The sequence below is a fragment of the Andrographis paniculata genome, unplaced genomic scaffold (genome assembly GCF_009805555.1).
Source record: "Andrographis paniculata isolate CXL003 unplaced genomic scaffold, ASM980555v1 Contig69END, whole genome shotgun sequence".
NCBI lineage: Eukaryota > Viridiplantae > Streptophyta > Magnoliopsida > Lamiales > Acanthaceae > Andrographis > Andrographis paniculata.
Window position 1 is genome coordinate 2,110,293 of NW_026137605.1, and position 17,341 is coordinate 2,127,633.

The following is a 17,341-nucleotide window of genomic DNA, read 5'->3' on the forward strand; positions in this document are numbered from 1 at the left end:
TTTTTATTTTGTGTTTGTCCTTTTCAAGCCTTGAAGGGTACAAAAGTTCAGTCCCCCATTTATGACCACTCTTCAACTGCCCCTTTTTTTTCTTTTTATTTTTACCTTTAGCCCAACTTCAGCCACACTTTAATTTTCTTGGATCGACCAATCAATTTTTTAAGTTTAAATTTTAGAGTTTTGAAAACATTAAAACTTGAATATTTAATGAAAATATTTTGTAATATATATATTTTTTCGATGTGATATTTTTCTAAAAAAATTATATGTGTAAATGAAATTTCATATTTAACCCCAATGCGTAACCGCTACGGTCGAACTCCCGACGGCAGGTTCAAAATTTCGATCTTTTTCAGGTCGTGTATGTTTCTTTAGCCAAATTTTCCAAAATTTTACTATTTGGACTCTGCGTTTCTCGAAAAATATATATATATATATATTTTTCGCAAAATATTCTATCAAACATTATTTTCATACCAAATCCAAATTAATTTTTTTTTCCAAACTCATAAAAAAACACACCCGTAATGTCCTCGCATCATTAAAAATAAATAAATAAATAAATAAAAATATTACAATCGAATAAGAGTCCATGTCTCAATGTAAATTTAAAATTAGGAAAATGAAAGAAGCTAAGATGCATTGGGGATGGGGAGCATATATTTATTTGTTACACAACAAGCATATAACAACAAATTTGGTTCAAAAAACCTGTGCATGAATTTAATGTGGCCATTAAATATGGCTCAGAATTCATATTTGTATTTAATGTGGCATCAAAAATCATGTTGTTATTATTATTATTATTATTATTATTATATATGTATGTTAAATATGTAAAATTAGTTAAACAAGAATGTTGGATTAAAAAAAAAAATAAATGTAACTATTTTAGCTAAGTGAGGGCCTCCAATATGCAAAAACTCGAAATTTATTAATTGGGTGATAAAACCGGTTAATAATAAGATATATAAATTGTCATGAGGGGTTCGCCATAAGTTTGAAAAACATAAACCCTCCGTTAATTTGCATATCTGAATCCAACAACATTAACAAAATAAAATTATATTTAATTATTTTATTTTTATCTCAATTATTTCAACAAATTAGATCTGAACTTATGGTTAAACTATTGGTAAGTTCCAACAAAGAATCGTTGTCATATATGGATAAGGCATAATTATACAATAAAATGAAATATAGTGCAACTTAGATCTCAATAAAAATCAACAAAATTGAAAATAATAATAATAATGTATTGGCAGCAGTTTATTTTTAAATATTTATTTATATTTTTAGAGTAGCAGTTGGAATTGGAGGGAGTGTAAATGACAAATTTGTCTTTCTAATATCTGACAATAATTTTTGGACGTCTTTAAAATCACAAATAATAAAACCTTTTCCTTTGCACAAATTTCCATGCCACACTCATCCCCATTTTCACTTTTTTTTTTTTTTTTTTTTTTCTTTGGATAAACATGTTAATTTAATTATTATTATTTTAATTTTACCTTTATAATATGTAATAGTGTATATCAATTATTGGTTACACTAAATAATTCAATTTTAAAGTTTCATGTTCAAAGGTTAAAGCAAATATTACTGTTCCAAATTGAGAGATTAGACAAGAAAGATATATTTGGTAATCCCAATAAAATGATTAATTGAAGAGGAGATGTTGAAAGTGAATCCACATTCCAAATAAAATATTTTAAGGACACATCTTTTTATATTTTAAAGATCACAAAAAAGGGATTGGGCCCATTTGGGATATTAGTTTAAATTTCATTTCTTTTTTCAAATCCAATATTAATAGTTTACACATGCATTGGTGTTGATAAATATTTTTTCTATGAAACAATTGTTGTGTTTGATTAATAATACAAGATTTAAAATCATAGAGTCTACTAAATTAATGATAATATATTATAATATTATTTCATTATTTTATTATTCTTTAAGATAATAAAATTTACTAAATTAATATTTACATGCAACATAATATGGTTGGATTAATATTTTCATATAGTAATTGAATTATAAATTCCTTTTTATTTTTTGAGTGAAAAGCCATCTGAAATAAATCACAAATTAGCTCCACAATTTTCTAAATTGTCAATATTCTTCATACTGTTCTAAAAACTACTTTGAATAGAATAAAGTGACTTTTAGGGTGTGTTTTTGTGGGGGATTTTCCCCCAAATACACACTATCTCATTTTATTTTATTTTTCAAAAATATCAAATTAATCATCTATTTTTTATTTTTAAAATTATAGTAAAAAATCAATTTTACATTCAAAATATCACATTAACACCTATTTATATTACATCATACAATTATTCAAATTCAAAATTTTTATTATTCAAATTTTAATTCAAAATCTAAACCCCCAAACAAACACAGCCTAAAAGTAATTTATTAAAATTTTATTTTATATTTAAAATATTATACTCCCTAAGTCTCATTGAAAGGATGCCATTTTTTATTTTCCTATGTCCCAGTTACCATTTTTTAATTGTACCTACCTAACACAATAAATACCCTTCCAACTTATCATATATTACACAAATATCATTACTTTTATATTACACAATACTAGTATTATTTTCGTCTTTTTCACTATAACTCATTATAATACTAATATTCAAAAATCTACCTGCAAAAAATAAACGACAATATTGCACCGGGACAACAGAGGAGTAACTAACTTCTACTGTACAAAACCAAACGACATTCTTTTATTTAATAATGATTTTATCTGTCACAATTTTCGATAATAATAAAAACAGTAAAAGCACTTTCAACTTGCTCCAACAAGGCCTTACCTACTAAAGTAGTAAATGTTATCTGATGTGAAGCAAACCAGAGTGATTGCTGCCACTAATCTTTTCTATAATAATAATAATAATAATTAATAATAATAATAATATGATTATATGACTATTATAGTAAAGCAATGAAAATGCCAAATATTATGCACAAATGAAAAGCAAGAACCAATTATTTTGAAGGATTTGGTGGATTTAATTACACTATTTTTTTTTTTTCAAAAAAAATATCAAATCAGACTAAACTAAAATTATACTTAAAAATCAATTTTACATTCAAAACATCAAATGAATCAATGGAATTATATCACATCATACTAAACTATTCTAATTCAAATTTTTTACTATTCAAATCTCAATTCAAAATCCAAACTCCCAAACAAACACGTCTATTTCCATCTCATTTTCACATTAAGCAATTTCAAGTGAAATCATTTTCCTCAGCTAAAGATTATCATATTCATCAGTTATTAAATTTAAAAGCATCACACATTCAATACTTATTTTTCATTGAGAAAAAGTTGAAGGCATCGTAAAAGTTCGAACTCAAAAGCTTACCACTTATTCAGGTGAGGTACAATCCGGCAGTTGTGTCGAACCATCTGTTTCTGTTTCGCGCCGGCACAAGTTGCAGAGAACAGAATAGTGTCTGTTGATGGAGGATCCAAAACTGACCTAAAGCCTAAACACAAAGGAACAAACACAGGCAACAAATTTGTATATTCCATAACAAAAAGTTCATGATCAGATCCATGGTTCCAATACAAAATAGAATAATGCACAGAGTATTACAGGCCCCTATTGTGTTTCTGAAATGGTTTTTTTTTTTTTTTTTTTTTTTTTTTTGGGAATGATGGGCAATCCAAAACCGCATTGAAATTATACATATAAGTACATTGATGGGAATTCGAAAGGCAACTTTACCCTTCCAAGGGGACAGCTGAATCAATTTCTATTCGATTTAGTCTCACAGTTCCAAGAATGTATTCTGGCAGCTCTTCCTCTTCTTTTGCCTGTAATAAGTTGTACAAGTCTTGTTACTCCATATTTAATCAGCATTTGGCTAACAGATAAATGTAAAAGGATTCGAATTTCGATCGATAGTTAAATAAACTGGCGACCAGCACACAGTGTTTGATTCTACCACATTTTGAAATACCACAACACTTAATTGTAAGCAACCACAAAATCTAATCTGCCTTCATATTTCGATAATGAAAAACAGAACAAGAGAAAGAAACTGTGAACTGTAGAAAACCAACAGCAGCTTCAATCAGATTATTCTCTTTTACTCTCAACAATAGAGTTGAGAAGTTGGATCGTACAACATGGTATAACAAAGCACACATATAGCTCATGAATTGATTCAGAATGTATAATTGGCAGAAAATTTAAAATATCGAAGCTGATTTCTGGAGGCACAGATTGAAGCTTGATAATTGGTTTATAACTTCTAATTAATGGTTATAATTACAAGGTATCGGAAAAGGAGAAGACACTAGGATATACAAACCTCTATGACTATTGCAAGATCAACAACAATGCTAGTGACATATCCAAGGACGAGGCCGATGACGCCCCTTGCTACAGAAGATGAACCAATATCCACATCGATCTGCACAAAAGTTAATACAATTTGTCAGAGAACCAAAAATTGCTAAGTGATTTTCTAGTGAAGTAGCATACAAATTTACTATGTAGGTGTGCTATGTGCCTTTTTTTTTTTTCAAAAATAAGAAAAAAGAAATTCTAAAAAAACCTGACCTTGTAATAACATAGCAAGATTAACATTTTTTTTTTCTATTTTATTGCATAAATATAAAACACTCAAAAATCTATAGTTACTATTGGTTCAATTTAAATTCATTCGTATTGGGAAAATAAATGATCAAGAAAAATGATGTTTTTTTTGGTTGGCCACCAATACAATGGCATAGATAAGCATTTACAACGAAGGTAATGGAAACAGCCTAATCTAATCCCAAGATATTGGGACAGTAGGGCATGTTTCTAACATGATTTTATCCCAAAATTTAACATGATTATAACATAATCCCATAAGGTAAACAACCCTAAATCTAACATTCTTAATGCAAGGGGTTCAAATAAATAAATCAACCATACTCGAAAACTAGCTGAGTTTCCTACTCTGTTAATTTTATCAATATTAACACTATGTATATAGTCAACAATTACTTTTCCCTTGCGATGGCAGCTTTCATGAGCTACTTCCCTTCTACATTTGTCCCAAACAGTCTTCACGAATAATGCTTTATTCTATAAATATTTGTAATGATTCTTGATTCTGTAATCAGGTCTTTCTGGCAATTGATTCAGGTGAAAATTACACCCTGTCCTTAATATTATTTTTATTTGACTCAGCAACTTAGATTATACATGAGGTATTTTCTACCTTGTGCCATGTCCCACTCCCACACACCCAAAATCACAATAATAAAGATGGTGCCTAAAAGACCATCACCAACTCGCCAGAAAGAAAGAAGATGGATACTACCTCCAGGAAGTTGTCTTGTCTGAGGTATTTGCAAGTTACTGCTTTTCCAAGCAGGCAGGCTTTTGTGCCAACTGCACGCTTTACCATCCAGTATCCCTATTATTTAAAAAACGTCCGTCTTGATTAACAAGATTGTCAAAGAATCCAGCAAATGCCACCTTTTGATATCAGAAGATAGTGTTACCTCAACAATGCTTGGAATAAGTTTGAATCTAGAATTGCGAAACATGTCAGGGCCATCAATAAATTTACCCAACAAAGAGTCTTTGTTTACAGGTCTATCTGCAGCAAAATAGAGAACGAGGCTGTAGTTTGGTCTGGCTGGTACCTGATTTACAGAAACCAGTGTACATGTTTTCCCTCAGAATAGCTTTAAAAAAATGAAGAGAAAGAGAGAACAAAGCAAGATTGTGCCCAGAATATTTTGACAGAAAAAAATCTTGAGTCTGTTCGCCTACTATGTTCATATGCATTGTTGATACATTTTCATGATAAAGGCACAACCCGAGAAGCACGGTTGCATCAAACAACTTTTTGGAGAATAAATATTGGCTTTCTCAATGACAACTCATTTCAACCATATCTTGTGTTTCTAATATGTACTATAAATTTTCAACCAAAACCACAAAAGCACACGGTATATAGTTGTTAAGGATCCTGGAGTAAGTGCCAAAAAATACATAATAGGTGCAAAAATATTAACAGAAAACGATATGTCACATAATAACCAGATAGTCAGATACACGAAAGCAAACCTCAAGATTGATAACAAGTATGAACGGAAGCTTTTTCCCTTCAGCACTCTGCAATTAGAAATAACATTAGATGACAGAAAACAAATAAGGAAGAAAACAATTTACTGCTAATTATATATAGACTCGAAAAGAATGGGGGGATGACAACTCACAACATAAGAAAATTGCAAGATTACGTAAATAAACCTCTTTATCAGCCAGAGAAATAGTAAACTCAGTTGACAAGATTACCTGAACTAAGCTCTTTGGATGCAATGCGACATTTGTGGCACATTCTTCCACTTGGAACCAGTCAACCGCTATGAGCTTGAGAAGTGGTTCGCCACCTTTTACCTGAAATTTCAAATAACAATTTTTATTTTCAAAACCACATTCCTGTAGTCAATATTTTTACAGAACAACATTTCGGTATTTTCTCATACAGATTACAGATGCACTAGAATAACTATTAAGTGGATTTGATCCGTATACGCACTTATAGAAGCAGAATAAAGACAATAAAAAAACTCGGGCAAAGAATGCATTCAGCCTCTTAAAGCATGATATTTGAAGGACAAATATACTTATATCAGAAATTTTAGGAAATAAAGAAATGACAATAATGACACCTTGGGGAGATGCAAATCTGATTAAACTTTAGTTCAAAGTACATGGGACTAAATTTAAGGAAGAAACCAACATTTACCTAAAAAAATCAGATATTCAAAATCTTGCATCCTCTACCTCTTCAACATTTTATGAGCACACTTTCAATTATGAATAGATCCATATACATGATTCAGTTAAAATAAGGATATAAGCCTTGATACCGCCATGGAAACTTTTAGATCATAAATACCCAAGTGCTTGAGCACTGGAAACCGGAAAATCCTTATTGCAGTTGACCGAACACTCTTAATTCTACTTGATCACATTGAGGAAGCAAAATCAATTTTTATTCAATGTCATTATGTTCAAATGTAAGGACCAAGAATTTTCTGAAAAGTTCTACATTTCAAAATCTCATGAACTCACCTTCATGTTGTCTTTCAAGTATGTCTTCCCTCTGATCATGAATCCAGAGCCATCTGGAGAAGACCAGCAATTCTTATCAAATTCATCCTTTGCTTTTCTTAACGTCCCATGAAACAAACTTGCATCAAGATTGATAGGAGGTGCCTCTGAGCTCAACACATTTGCTTCTGGTGCTGTTAGAGAGAAAAATCAAGGTTACTCTACAAGTTCAATAAAGGATCAACCTACAAAAGGCATCACATATGGGAGCAAAGGAAGTGACCTTTTGAAAAATGAAAGATGCTGAAATAACATATACCTGAAGACCTCTTACGAGTCAAACTAGCAATGGCCCATGAAATGTTCTTCAGCTTTATCTTCTTGTCCTGGTGAATAAAGCAAAGTTAATCCATTCACATCTTAAAGTAGATAATTAAACTTCTTGATATACGAAGACCAAATACCTTATTGATATCTAATGCATTGTTATTATCTTCATCTTCTGAGGATGAATCGTCAGTGGCATCATAGAACTCCTCATCAGCTTCTGCATCCTCAAATTCACTATTGGACTCAGAAAGGTCGGACACTTTTGAATGAAATATTTTGGTTGTTGCCTCCAAAGCGAGTGTAGGGTTTGCACCAACATATTCCTTCAAACCTGAAGAAATCATGTGGAACAAGCACTTTATGTTATCAGACATTCTAACCAAGCTAGTGCATTAAGTTTATATTCTTAAAACCTGATCAACAAAGAGATACGATGTAGCAAAAATAGTGACTGCTACAATACTCGAAATCATTGTTTACGAAAAGTGTAAGACTAAAATGTGTTGAGTATAACCAACCTGATACTTGACTCAGTAATGCAAATGGAACAGTCTTTTCAAACTTGGCGCAGTTCTTGTTCCTCCATTTAAACCAACCCTTGAGGTTTATCTCTAGTGTTTGGGTGACCAAACATCTGGCAGTAGTATTGAATGAGGGAGTGCTTAAGTTACTGATCTCCCAAGTGGAAGCTAGAGGGAAAACAAAGGAAGAACAGAGTTAGGAGAAAAAAAAAGAAGGCAACCAATTTCCTATTCCAATAAATAAATTATGGTGAGATCGAAGAAATTGACAGCATAAAGGAACGAACATATGTTGAATTATAAAATTGCTGAATAAACAAAATTAAACCATGATTCAGATCAATCATTATTTTTCTTTTTGCCATTGGATTGAGCAGTGTACAAGGATTGGGAGGAATAAATTTGGAAATTCATAAATATGATCATTCATGTCAAGAGAGGAATTCCATAAAAACTCATCCAAAATGGAATACTTGAGGAAGAAAAGATCCCACATCTTTAGGTAGCATACACAGTTATTCAGACTCAAGGTTGTCAAGAAGCTATTCTGACCTAATACCTCCATTTACTACTATATAAATCATATGGAAATAGTACTGAGTTAATTATATATAATAGTTGGTTCTTATCACTCAAAATCTCACAAAACGCTTCTGATATTGTTGTTTCTAGTGCAATAGTGTTTATACGGTACAAAAAACTCTTGTTTTTTGAAAAACAAAATTCCTTACGGTTGATTTTTGTACGCTTATAGCCAGATCTTGGTGGCCGCTTCTTGTGTATAGAAGGAGACTGCAGGATTGCTGCAACAATAAGTGGATATCAAACTGTCATTCACAAGAACTGTCAGACTTTCAAGTATTAACAGTGGATTTATATATGATAGTTACACTTGCATTGTATAAAACAGCCATTAGGTAAGCAATAAATTAGAGAAGAAGATTGGAAATAAGATTTGGAAGGTATTAAGATTATGACTACAAGGAAGCAGGCAAGTATACGGACAATAGACAACTGTATTGTGTAAAAACTACGAGTCAATGGACTCAACCCCAAACACTTGTGTCTTGCACCAAACAGAACCTTTAGTGAAAACACTACACATTAATAGGAAAAAAAAAAAAAAAAGCACTACACATTAATAGTGAGTGTATCAAAGGTGAACTTCAACTTAGTCTTCACATTGACAATGCTTCATCCTGTTCAGACTAATAGATCAATATACAGCGCCTAGTGTCGGATGTTCTGAGTACAACATGGTATACTTTAAGAAGAGGGGGGGGGGGGGGGCAAGAAAATCAAGCTAGCATTAGTGAAAACATTCACGGATTAAAGAACACCATTTATAGATTTACTTCTAGAAGAAGACGTAAAAAAGTTAATACACTAAGCATATGAAAACTGCTCTGGTAAACTATAGCACTAACTCTTGGAGATAGTCAGAGAGAATTGAACATTTTTAATAGAATGCATCAACTTCAATGCAGCTGGAAATGAGAGTAAAGGTGAGGTGATCCTTGCAGCCTTGTAATTTCAATGGGAGCTAAACATTACTCAAATATGTTCTTCTTTTATTCACTGTGTTTATCTTTACTATCGTCTTGCTGCCTTTGAATCCTCCAGGCTGCTATTAATCTTCCTAAGTAGCTATGTAATTTTAATATTGATGCACTTGATTGAGCATTACGGCTCCAAAACATCTACTCCTATATCAGCATTACTTTAACTCAATTCTTTTTAGATTAATCAAAACTGGATATGACAACAATGTATGTTGAAAACAACGCACAGAGTGGATTGCTAGGGTAGAGACATTTAGTTTTAGAAATGACCATAACTAATCAATAGAAACTACTAATTGCAAGCACATAAAAGTGAAAACAAGCACAGATTTTTTACTGTATGTTCCATCCTGCCCACAAAACCATTGCCTTGAAAATACAAAGTCCCTTTTTGACTGCCACCTACATACAAGAAACATATTTCAAGCAATTGTAACTGATAATCAATCCAAGAAGCAAATAAGTATAATACACAATCATTCACAGGCCAATAAAGTTAAAAAAATAATTGCAAAGTCACAATCAAAAGTTGATGGATATTCAAATGCTAACTAGGTAGGGTCATCGTCTGACAAACTACCTGCATTTGAATATTGCATTTTCATTAGTGTAACAGTGTCTCCTGGAAGAGTAAAAAGCAAACTAGTGTTGGCATTTGGTAGATCTAACACTGAAGCTGGGCGTCAGCTATGGCTTTAGCAACCTATGAGCTTATTAGGATCAAGCAGTTACTTTTAAAACTAAACTTTGTCAAAATGTTAAGAGAGAGAATTATTTTGTGATATCAAGGCGAAATGCATATTGCTTCTAATCTAGTATTCTAAATGCACATAAAATATATCAGGTTGGCCTGTCATTACAGCCCAAACAAGGTGTTATCTAGATGTATTGTCACCAATGTATCTTCTAACGATCAATTTGTTAACATCCCACAAAATTGTTTAGAGATCCTCACATCATACAACTTATTGCTCCAGATTGAAGGAGATTGTGAGATTGTAAATAGTTTTGTTTTATGGGTTAAAGCTCAATGGGAATAGTATTATGTTTGTATTTGTTTGTTTAAGTGTGATAATTAGATTGAGAGATTTCTACAGCACTAAAAATAAGATGACATATCAAAAACCTAGAAATAGAACTTACCAAGTCAAATAACGTGGATCGAATGTTCCATAGACAACATCATAGTGCCCATCTATAGATTCAACCAACTCCAAGTCACTAGTCAAAGTATCCCACCTATTGACAAGATATTGGATGAATTTTGATTATCAATATACAAGAATTAAAAACAAAAAAAACAAACAAACAGCAAACTCACTCATATCTTTTATGTCGATCAAGATTCAGTACAACGTCAAATACAGTATCAGCAGTTGCCTCGATAACACCAACGGCTTTGACCAGAATGCCTTTCCCACTCTACAAATAATAGATCAGCCTTCAGAGTAAAGAAAACAACCAGATTGTTTATGAAATTTTATGGTTGCACTTATTGGAGCACATGCCCATATACATTCTTCAGTTACAGAATTGTTATTAAGAACCAGTTTATTTGAATTCGAAGTCCATTTTGTTTCAAGATGGCTATTTCAAGTTTGTTTAATGCAAAGTATTATGCAATCAAAATTTCAGTCTATGATGTGATTTATGGTAGGCATTACCTAAGTATCTTCAGCTGATAATTAAGAGAAACTCAAAATATATTGGGTTATTTTTAGACCGAAGGAAGCTCAAGAAGTAAATTATCAATAATGGAATGAACTAAGATGTCATTGGACAGCCAATCATATGTGTGTTTACTTGTATTTCGAATTGTTTTGGATTTGAATACTTTTGAAGGAAAAAAATAGATATTAGGTCTGATGTTGTTAATGGGAAAAAAGTGTTAGATGTAATATTCTTTAATGGGAAAAATTATTTCATTATATTTTGAATAGTGCAAAAAGAGCAAGAAAAACACAAGTCAACAGAAGCATAGTTTTGTGCGTGTGTTTGTTTCTATCCATATATATTAAAAAACAGTTCATCTTACACATGTTATTCAACAAGCCATTTCAAAATAAATAACACTATGCCAAACTGCTCTTATGGTTTAAACCAGTCATATTATAGTAAAACTAATACAAGCTGCCTGAAATGATAGATGAACTACCTTGGAGCTGGCCACATCTTCAAATATTCTCACACCTAAAACCACAACAATGTCAATAAAATCATGTAAAACAATGGACTTAAAACAATATTAAGGAAACTAAACATGGAAATATTGAGGTATATAAATCTTGTACATAAATCCTTTATTCTCAACTGCAATGAAAAAGTTCTACAGGCTCCAAAAGTTAATAAACATTGACTCAATTTTCAATGGAACTGTAGTATTCAATGATGTAGACAGGCACATGTTGACTACACATTACCGAAGTTATATGGTCTGAACTCTCACTTAGTTTTGCACAATGACAGCCTTCATCTACATGTATAAATACATATAGCGACTCAAAATAAAACCATCTGGTTCTTCTTTTTACATGTGCATTATGTTAAAAACCAAGTGTATTCTACTCTCATCTATGATGTTGATCACACAGGATTTTCCGTGCGATATTCTTCTGTCATACCCCTACTTTAGGCTTGTGTCGCTTCATATGTGCATTATGTTAAAAGCTAAATGTAATTGTCGAGATGTTGGGGAAGTGAAAACATATTAGACATAAATTTGTGCTGGAATACAAAACTAGAAATCTACATAAATTCCGTCAAGAAAAGATCAAGTATAGATGACGTTGGGAGGACTATGGCCAATATGACAATGGGACTAGTCATAAAACATCTGTGCAGCCATAATAGTTATAGATGATCAGAATATGCAATATCATTATATGTTAAATAATATTTTCCATTCTATAAATCATCTTGTAAACAATTACGCATGAGAAATTATTGTCATGGACTGGAGTTTAGAACCTTATATAATAAAGGCATATAGTTTATGGTTTTTCACAGAATAAGAGTAACAAATTGAAAATTGATAATTACCGTTAACAGTACGTACACATCTCCATTCATGTGCTTCGACTGCATCGCCACCATCAGCATCTAAAAATGTGTCAAATCTACTATCTTCACCAATGCCTGAGGTTTTACGCAAAAGCATTTCCGGACCTATAAACAGCAGTATCCATGTAATCAGAAAGCTAAGTATTTTACATTCTGAGTAAGCCAATTAAATCAGGAAAATAGTCACAGAGAAACAAAGTTGTATCTAATACAAAAACGAAATTACAGCAAAGATAGAAAATACATCACTAAAATGAATTTTCCATTAGCACAAAGAAATATGAATATACAAAACTGCTAATCATAAATAATAATGCTATCTCACTTAGAAGGCATTAATAAAAAATTCTGTTGGGCTTTGGACATTAATTTATAGGGTAAAGAACCAAAGAAATGTTAAGAACAAGCTTTTTCATCCAGAAGTCTAGTTGCCAAGGCAGGCCAGACCAGCCCAGACTGTCTGAATCGGAGCTGCTACAGCCCAGGCTCAGAATAAATAAGCCTTCAAGTGGGCTGGTTCAGGCCAAACCAAAACTAGAGGACAGCCCTGACCAGCCCACTGGACAACTTGAACTAGAAGAGTGAACTTCCATTCATCTGATAATAATAACCAGCAAGCCTCTAGATTAAACAAAATCTATTGTAATTTCATATAAATTAAAAGATGACAAGCATTTACAAAGATAGCTCTTGTTTGTTCTCTTTCACAACGATTTTCAAACAAAACCATAACTGTTGAGTGGAATAGAAAAAACTAAAAAAATCCCAACCTCGACAACTTTTAAGAAGAATAATAAATGCATTAAGTAAAGATATCATACAATTTCTCAATCCATACAGAACTAGACAAAGTAGCAGAGAAAGCGTATGACAAAAAAGTAGCTAACAAAAGACAAAATCACACGGCAAATCTTACCTTGTCCTATCCTTATTCGTTTTTTCAGACGATGGGCATAACGTCGGACTCTTGGCCGATGTCCTTCCAGGTTAATCCTATAATAAACAAAACTCCTCAATGTTGCTAGGAGTATCTGCTGAATATGTGTTTGTAAATAGAATCAAACATGCATTTTGTATTATGGAAACCAAACTTCACATTTCCACCTGTAGAATTGCATAGCCTAGATTAGAGAACATGAAAACTCGAGTAACATGAGAATGAGATCATAGTACAAAGCAATTCTTTTACCTTATTTATCAGTGCTTTGGTACTAAAGACTTTTTTGCCATAAAAATAGAATAAAGGCAGCATACTATGGAATACGTCTCTATAGTTCAATTATTTATCTGCCCATTCCACTGTTTTGTTTTTTTCCAAAGGACTGCATTATTTCACTTATCACCAACAAAAGGACATTAATAAAACAAATCAGAGCTTACTCATCCTCCATGTTCAGCTTGTTTCTCACACTAACACCTCTTGAAAGCTCATACTCGACCTACAGCATTTAAATAAAAGGCAAAGTATTTTACTACCAGTCTATTACAAGTGCAATGAATTCCTTTGATCAGGATATTGATATTAAAGTAATGCTTGCATGCTACTATCAATAAGTCCACAAAAATGAAAGAGCAAAACTATGCATGAAAATGTTTATGCAAATTAGATGGTGAAAAGAGACCAATAGAAGCATGTAATGAAGCTCCATCTCTAAATTCATTTTTTAATCCAACAATTTCATTAATTAATTTAAGTAAATTTTGTTCTTTTTTAGTTTTTCTTTTCAATCTTTTTAATATGCCGTTTTATCATCGTTTCCAATAAAAGCATATACATATTTTCCATACAAAATATTACAGTCAACCACTATTTTACCTAGAAACAACAAAAATCAAAATCTACAAAACACAGAAAAAACACACCTTTAGTGTTTCTAGCATCCCCATCTAATACTTGTCAAACATGAAGTATATCAAGGCCACATGGAAGTGATGGACAACAGATACACAATGAACTTTTAAGGCTAGGATTGTTAACAATGCCAAACCAGCAAAGCTATGCTAAAGACAGTAACATGTAAAAAAGACAACCTCCCCAAGTCTCCATCTCGTGTTAGAAATGTAAAATAGAAGGAGAAGAAAATATTTGGGGTTCACATGCATTTTTTGTTATTTTATCTGGTACCTGTTGCTTCGCTTGGTCAAATGCTTCCATCCACTGTCGGACCTCACCAGCTGTAGCACAAGCAATCTTGCAACAACCAAAGACCCATTTAATGCAACAACAACAACAAACAATCAAAAAAGAAAATGTAACATCAAGGAATATCCTCATCATTTTTTATTTCTCATAGATTTTGCAGAAAGGAACCAAAATACCCTGAAAAACCTCATTTCAAAATATCTGCACTTTATGCATTAAATTTAAACAAAACATATAAAAAGAATCCACATGACGATTACTGAGAACAGACATGAATAAATTAGAAACCAAGCTAGTGACACTCCTTCAGAAAAATGCCATACCACCAAAATTATCAGTACAATGCATATAAACAATTGGCTAGGATAGGTTAAACTTCACTTACTTCTCCCTTTTTAGCTTCATCCAATCGATTGAAGAACCTCAGCACATAAACATCCTACAACATTGCAGCCAACTCTTCAGATGATAGCAATATTTTTCATCTGTGTTTCATATATCTTCAAAGTGCTTCAAGTAACAAAACACTAATACAATGAACATGTATGAGAAGATCACAATAAATTTTCAGCAATTCAACTAGTATAGCCAGAAACAAAGGTCGAACAGCTTCTTCAAGGAACCAAAAGGGTTTAAGAGGATTATCAGAGGTCTTACACCATGGTTCACCTTCCGCCGACCCAACTCCTCCACCATAAGTGCAGGCCCTATGGTTCCCTTTCGAATAGGTTTCTGTAAACAATGAATTTGTGGAATCATTGGATGCAAAATTAGAATTATAAGATAAATATCAGGTATAGTATGGGGTATTGTTGATCAAAAGGACAGTAAAATTGTAAGTCAATCATAGGAGAGAACACAAAATCATCTTAGAAGTTATTTCAAGAGTACCGCAGCAAAGGTCACTACATTTATAGTTCATATTGTTTACTTGTGTTTTTAACCTTCTTTTCATACTTTAATCTATGGTAGAAAAAGATTTTTTTACACTGCAAAAACATCATTTTCACCACCAATACTATGTAAAAAACATCACATCCCACCACTTATTTCTATTGAAAAAATATTAAATCCAAAACATCGAAAGTAAACATTTTGAGTAAATACTATATATCTCAACTCACCAATCAAATCAAACTAGTGTAGCCACCAAAACTCAAAATACACAATAAATTAGGATTAATATTTCAAATACCACCACAGAACAAATACGCATAATTTACATGGTATCCATCAGTCTTGTCAACTTTTATATTAACCTTTTTACAGGGCTTAATCCAACCTCTCCTTATTTCTTGCAAAACCGTTATTCCCAAAATCAAGCTCAAACAATGAATCTCAGCATAGAATCAGCTGTCGAATCCCCAATTGAAAATTTAGCCAAGAATTGAAGGTTCGAATGACCTCTTTTTCTTTTTTCTTGACATAATCAAATTAAACAGTAACTATAATTACAAACCACAAAAAGGAAGAAGAAAAAGAAGAAAGAAGGGGTTGGATGCATACAATTCCTGGATTCTCGAGCGGATCTTGCTTATACATCTCAAGATACTTTCCCCGGATTCGGAGGTATCTGAAGTGGCAATACTCATGGCCGATGGAATTGACACCCAAATGATAAACCCAGCCAGAATACTCAAATATCTCCCTCCCGCTGCTGTGGCTTCTGATGCTGGCCTTGCCACCGTTTTGATGGACGGAATTCCTGTCCTCTAACGCCGTTTCCGAGGCCACGCTTTCCGGCGAGCCTCCGTCGCTGCTGCCATGCTTCTTCGAAGCCATTCCGGCGAGTCGAGATCTGCCAGAGCGTGTCCGGTGTTCCCAAGGAGTGGAGCCACGGAATTGGAGCTGCCGACGAGGGGATGATCGAATGTATGGATCGTTGGAGACAATCAATAATAATAATAATAATGGATTAAATGGTGCGGACCGCGAAAACTGTGAAACCGATTCGAAGGTTAGGTGAAGGTCGGCACGATGGTGAGTCAGTAGCGCATCTGGCAACGCGGTCCCCCTCAGCTGTCGTCTTCCTCGCTGGCTCGCTCAGTTGCCGTACCTTAAGCAGCTACTTTGCTCGCCATTAAAGGGCGTTGAAATGCATAGGCGTGTTGAATCGCGTTTGTTTGATTCTGTTTTGAAATGAAAAACTGATTTAATTTATAAAAATAATATTTTAATATTTTAGAGTATATTGATATTATATTGATATATAATATTTATGTAATATACAAATAATAAAAATAATTTTATATTTAATTACAAATATATTTATAAAAAAAACAAATATATTTGTAATTAACGAATTAAAATGACAAAAACGATATATTAATAATGGACTGAAGGATTTTTTGAAAGAAAAACAGTGTAAAGTTATTAATTATATACACAGTAACAGTAGAGAAGGTATTTTAGAAGGAAGGTAATTAACAGATAATTAAGAATGTATTAGTGAAAATAATTATTTTATAATATAAATAATTATAAATTAATATTAAGATAACTAATTAGTTTAATTAAAATTAAAAAAAAATAAAATTTAAAAATTTAAAATGAGATTAAAGTACGTAATTATTTTCTAAAAAAAGAAAGTGATATGGTATGTGGGAGGCTCAGAGAAACGGCAACGTGGAC

General features: G+C 32.3%; 1 protein-coding gene across 3 annotated transcripts; it reads right to left on the reverse strand.

The window, feature by feature from the left end:
* Positions 1–2,751: 2,751 nt before the first annotated feature.
* LOC127263933 (protein ENHANCED DISEASE RESISTANCE 2-like) lies at positions 2,752–16,821 on the reverse strand. Of its 3 annotated transcripts, none has more exons than XR_007841583.1 (24): positions 16,217–16,819; positions 15,368–15,442; positions 15,096–15,149; positions 14,693–14,758; positions 13,948–14,006; positions 13,484–13,560; positions 12,547–12,672; positions 11,663–11,697; positions 10,829–10,929; positions 10,651–10,746; positions 9,845–9,909; positions 8,677–8,748; positions 7,943–8,113; positions 7,559–7,755; positions 7,414–7,480; positions 7,116–7,288; positions 6,333–6,434; positions 6,102–6,149; positions 5,531–5,674; positions 5,347–5,442; positions 4,345–4,446; positions 3,756–3,844; positions 3,390–3,513; positions 2,752–2,893 (listed from the first exon to the last, which is right to left on the reverse strand). XR_007841583.1 is itself a non-coding variant. In XM_051293255.1 (24 exons), the coding sequence occupies exons 2-24, from the start codon at positions 16,490–16,492 to the stop codon at positions 3,507–3,509; spliced, it is 2,298 nt and encodes a 765-aa protein (XP_051149212.1). In that variant the 5' UTR covers positions 16,493–16,558; positions 16,641–16,775; the 3' UTR covers positions 3,053–3,506. The 3 variants fall into 3 exon arrangements, 1 of the variants encoding a protein (XP_051149212.1); XM_051293255.1 differs by lacking the exon at positions 2,752–2,893 and having other exon boundaries at positions 3,053–3,513; positions 16,217–16,558; positions 16,641–16,775; XR_007841584.1 differs by lacking the exons at positions 2,752–2,893; positions 3,390–3,513; positions 3,756–3,844; positions 4,345–4,446 and having other exon boundaries at positions 5,389–5,442; positions 5,531–5,628; positions 16,217–16,821.
* Positions 16,822–17,341: the final 520 nt, after the last annotated feature.

Bases quoted from the DNA above. Each gene is read 5' to 3' on its own strand.
- LOC127263933 (XM_051293255.1), bottom strand. From the start codon at position 16,492: ATGGCTTCGAAGAAGCATGGCAGCAGCGACGGAGGCTCGCCGGAAAGC. The intron at 14,759-15,095 runs GTAAGTGAAGTT...GGTTGTTGCAAG, and splicing joins ATGAAGCTAAAAAGGGAGAA to ATTGCTTGTGCTACAGCTGG. The intron at 7,481-7,558 runs GTATTTGGTCTT...TTTATTCACCAG, and splicing joins ATGCATTAGATATCAATAAG to GACAAGAAGATAAAGCTGAA.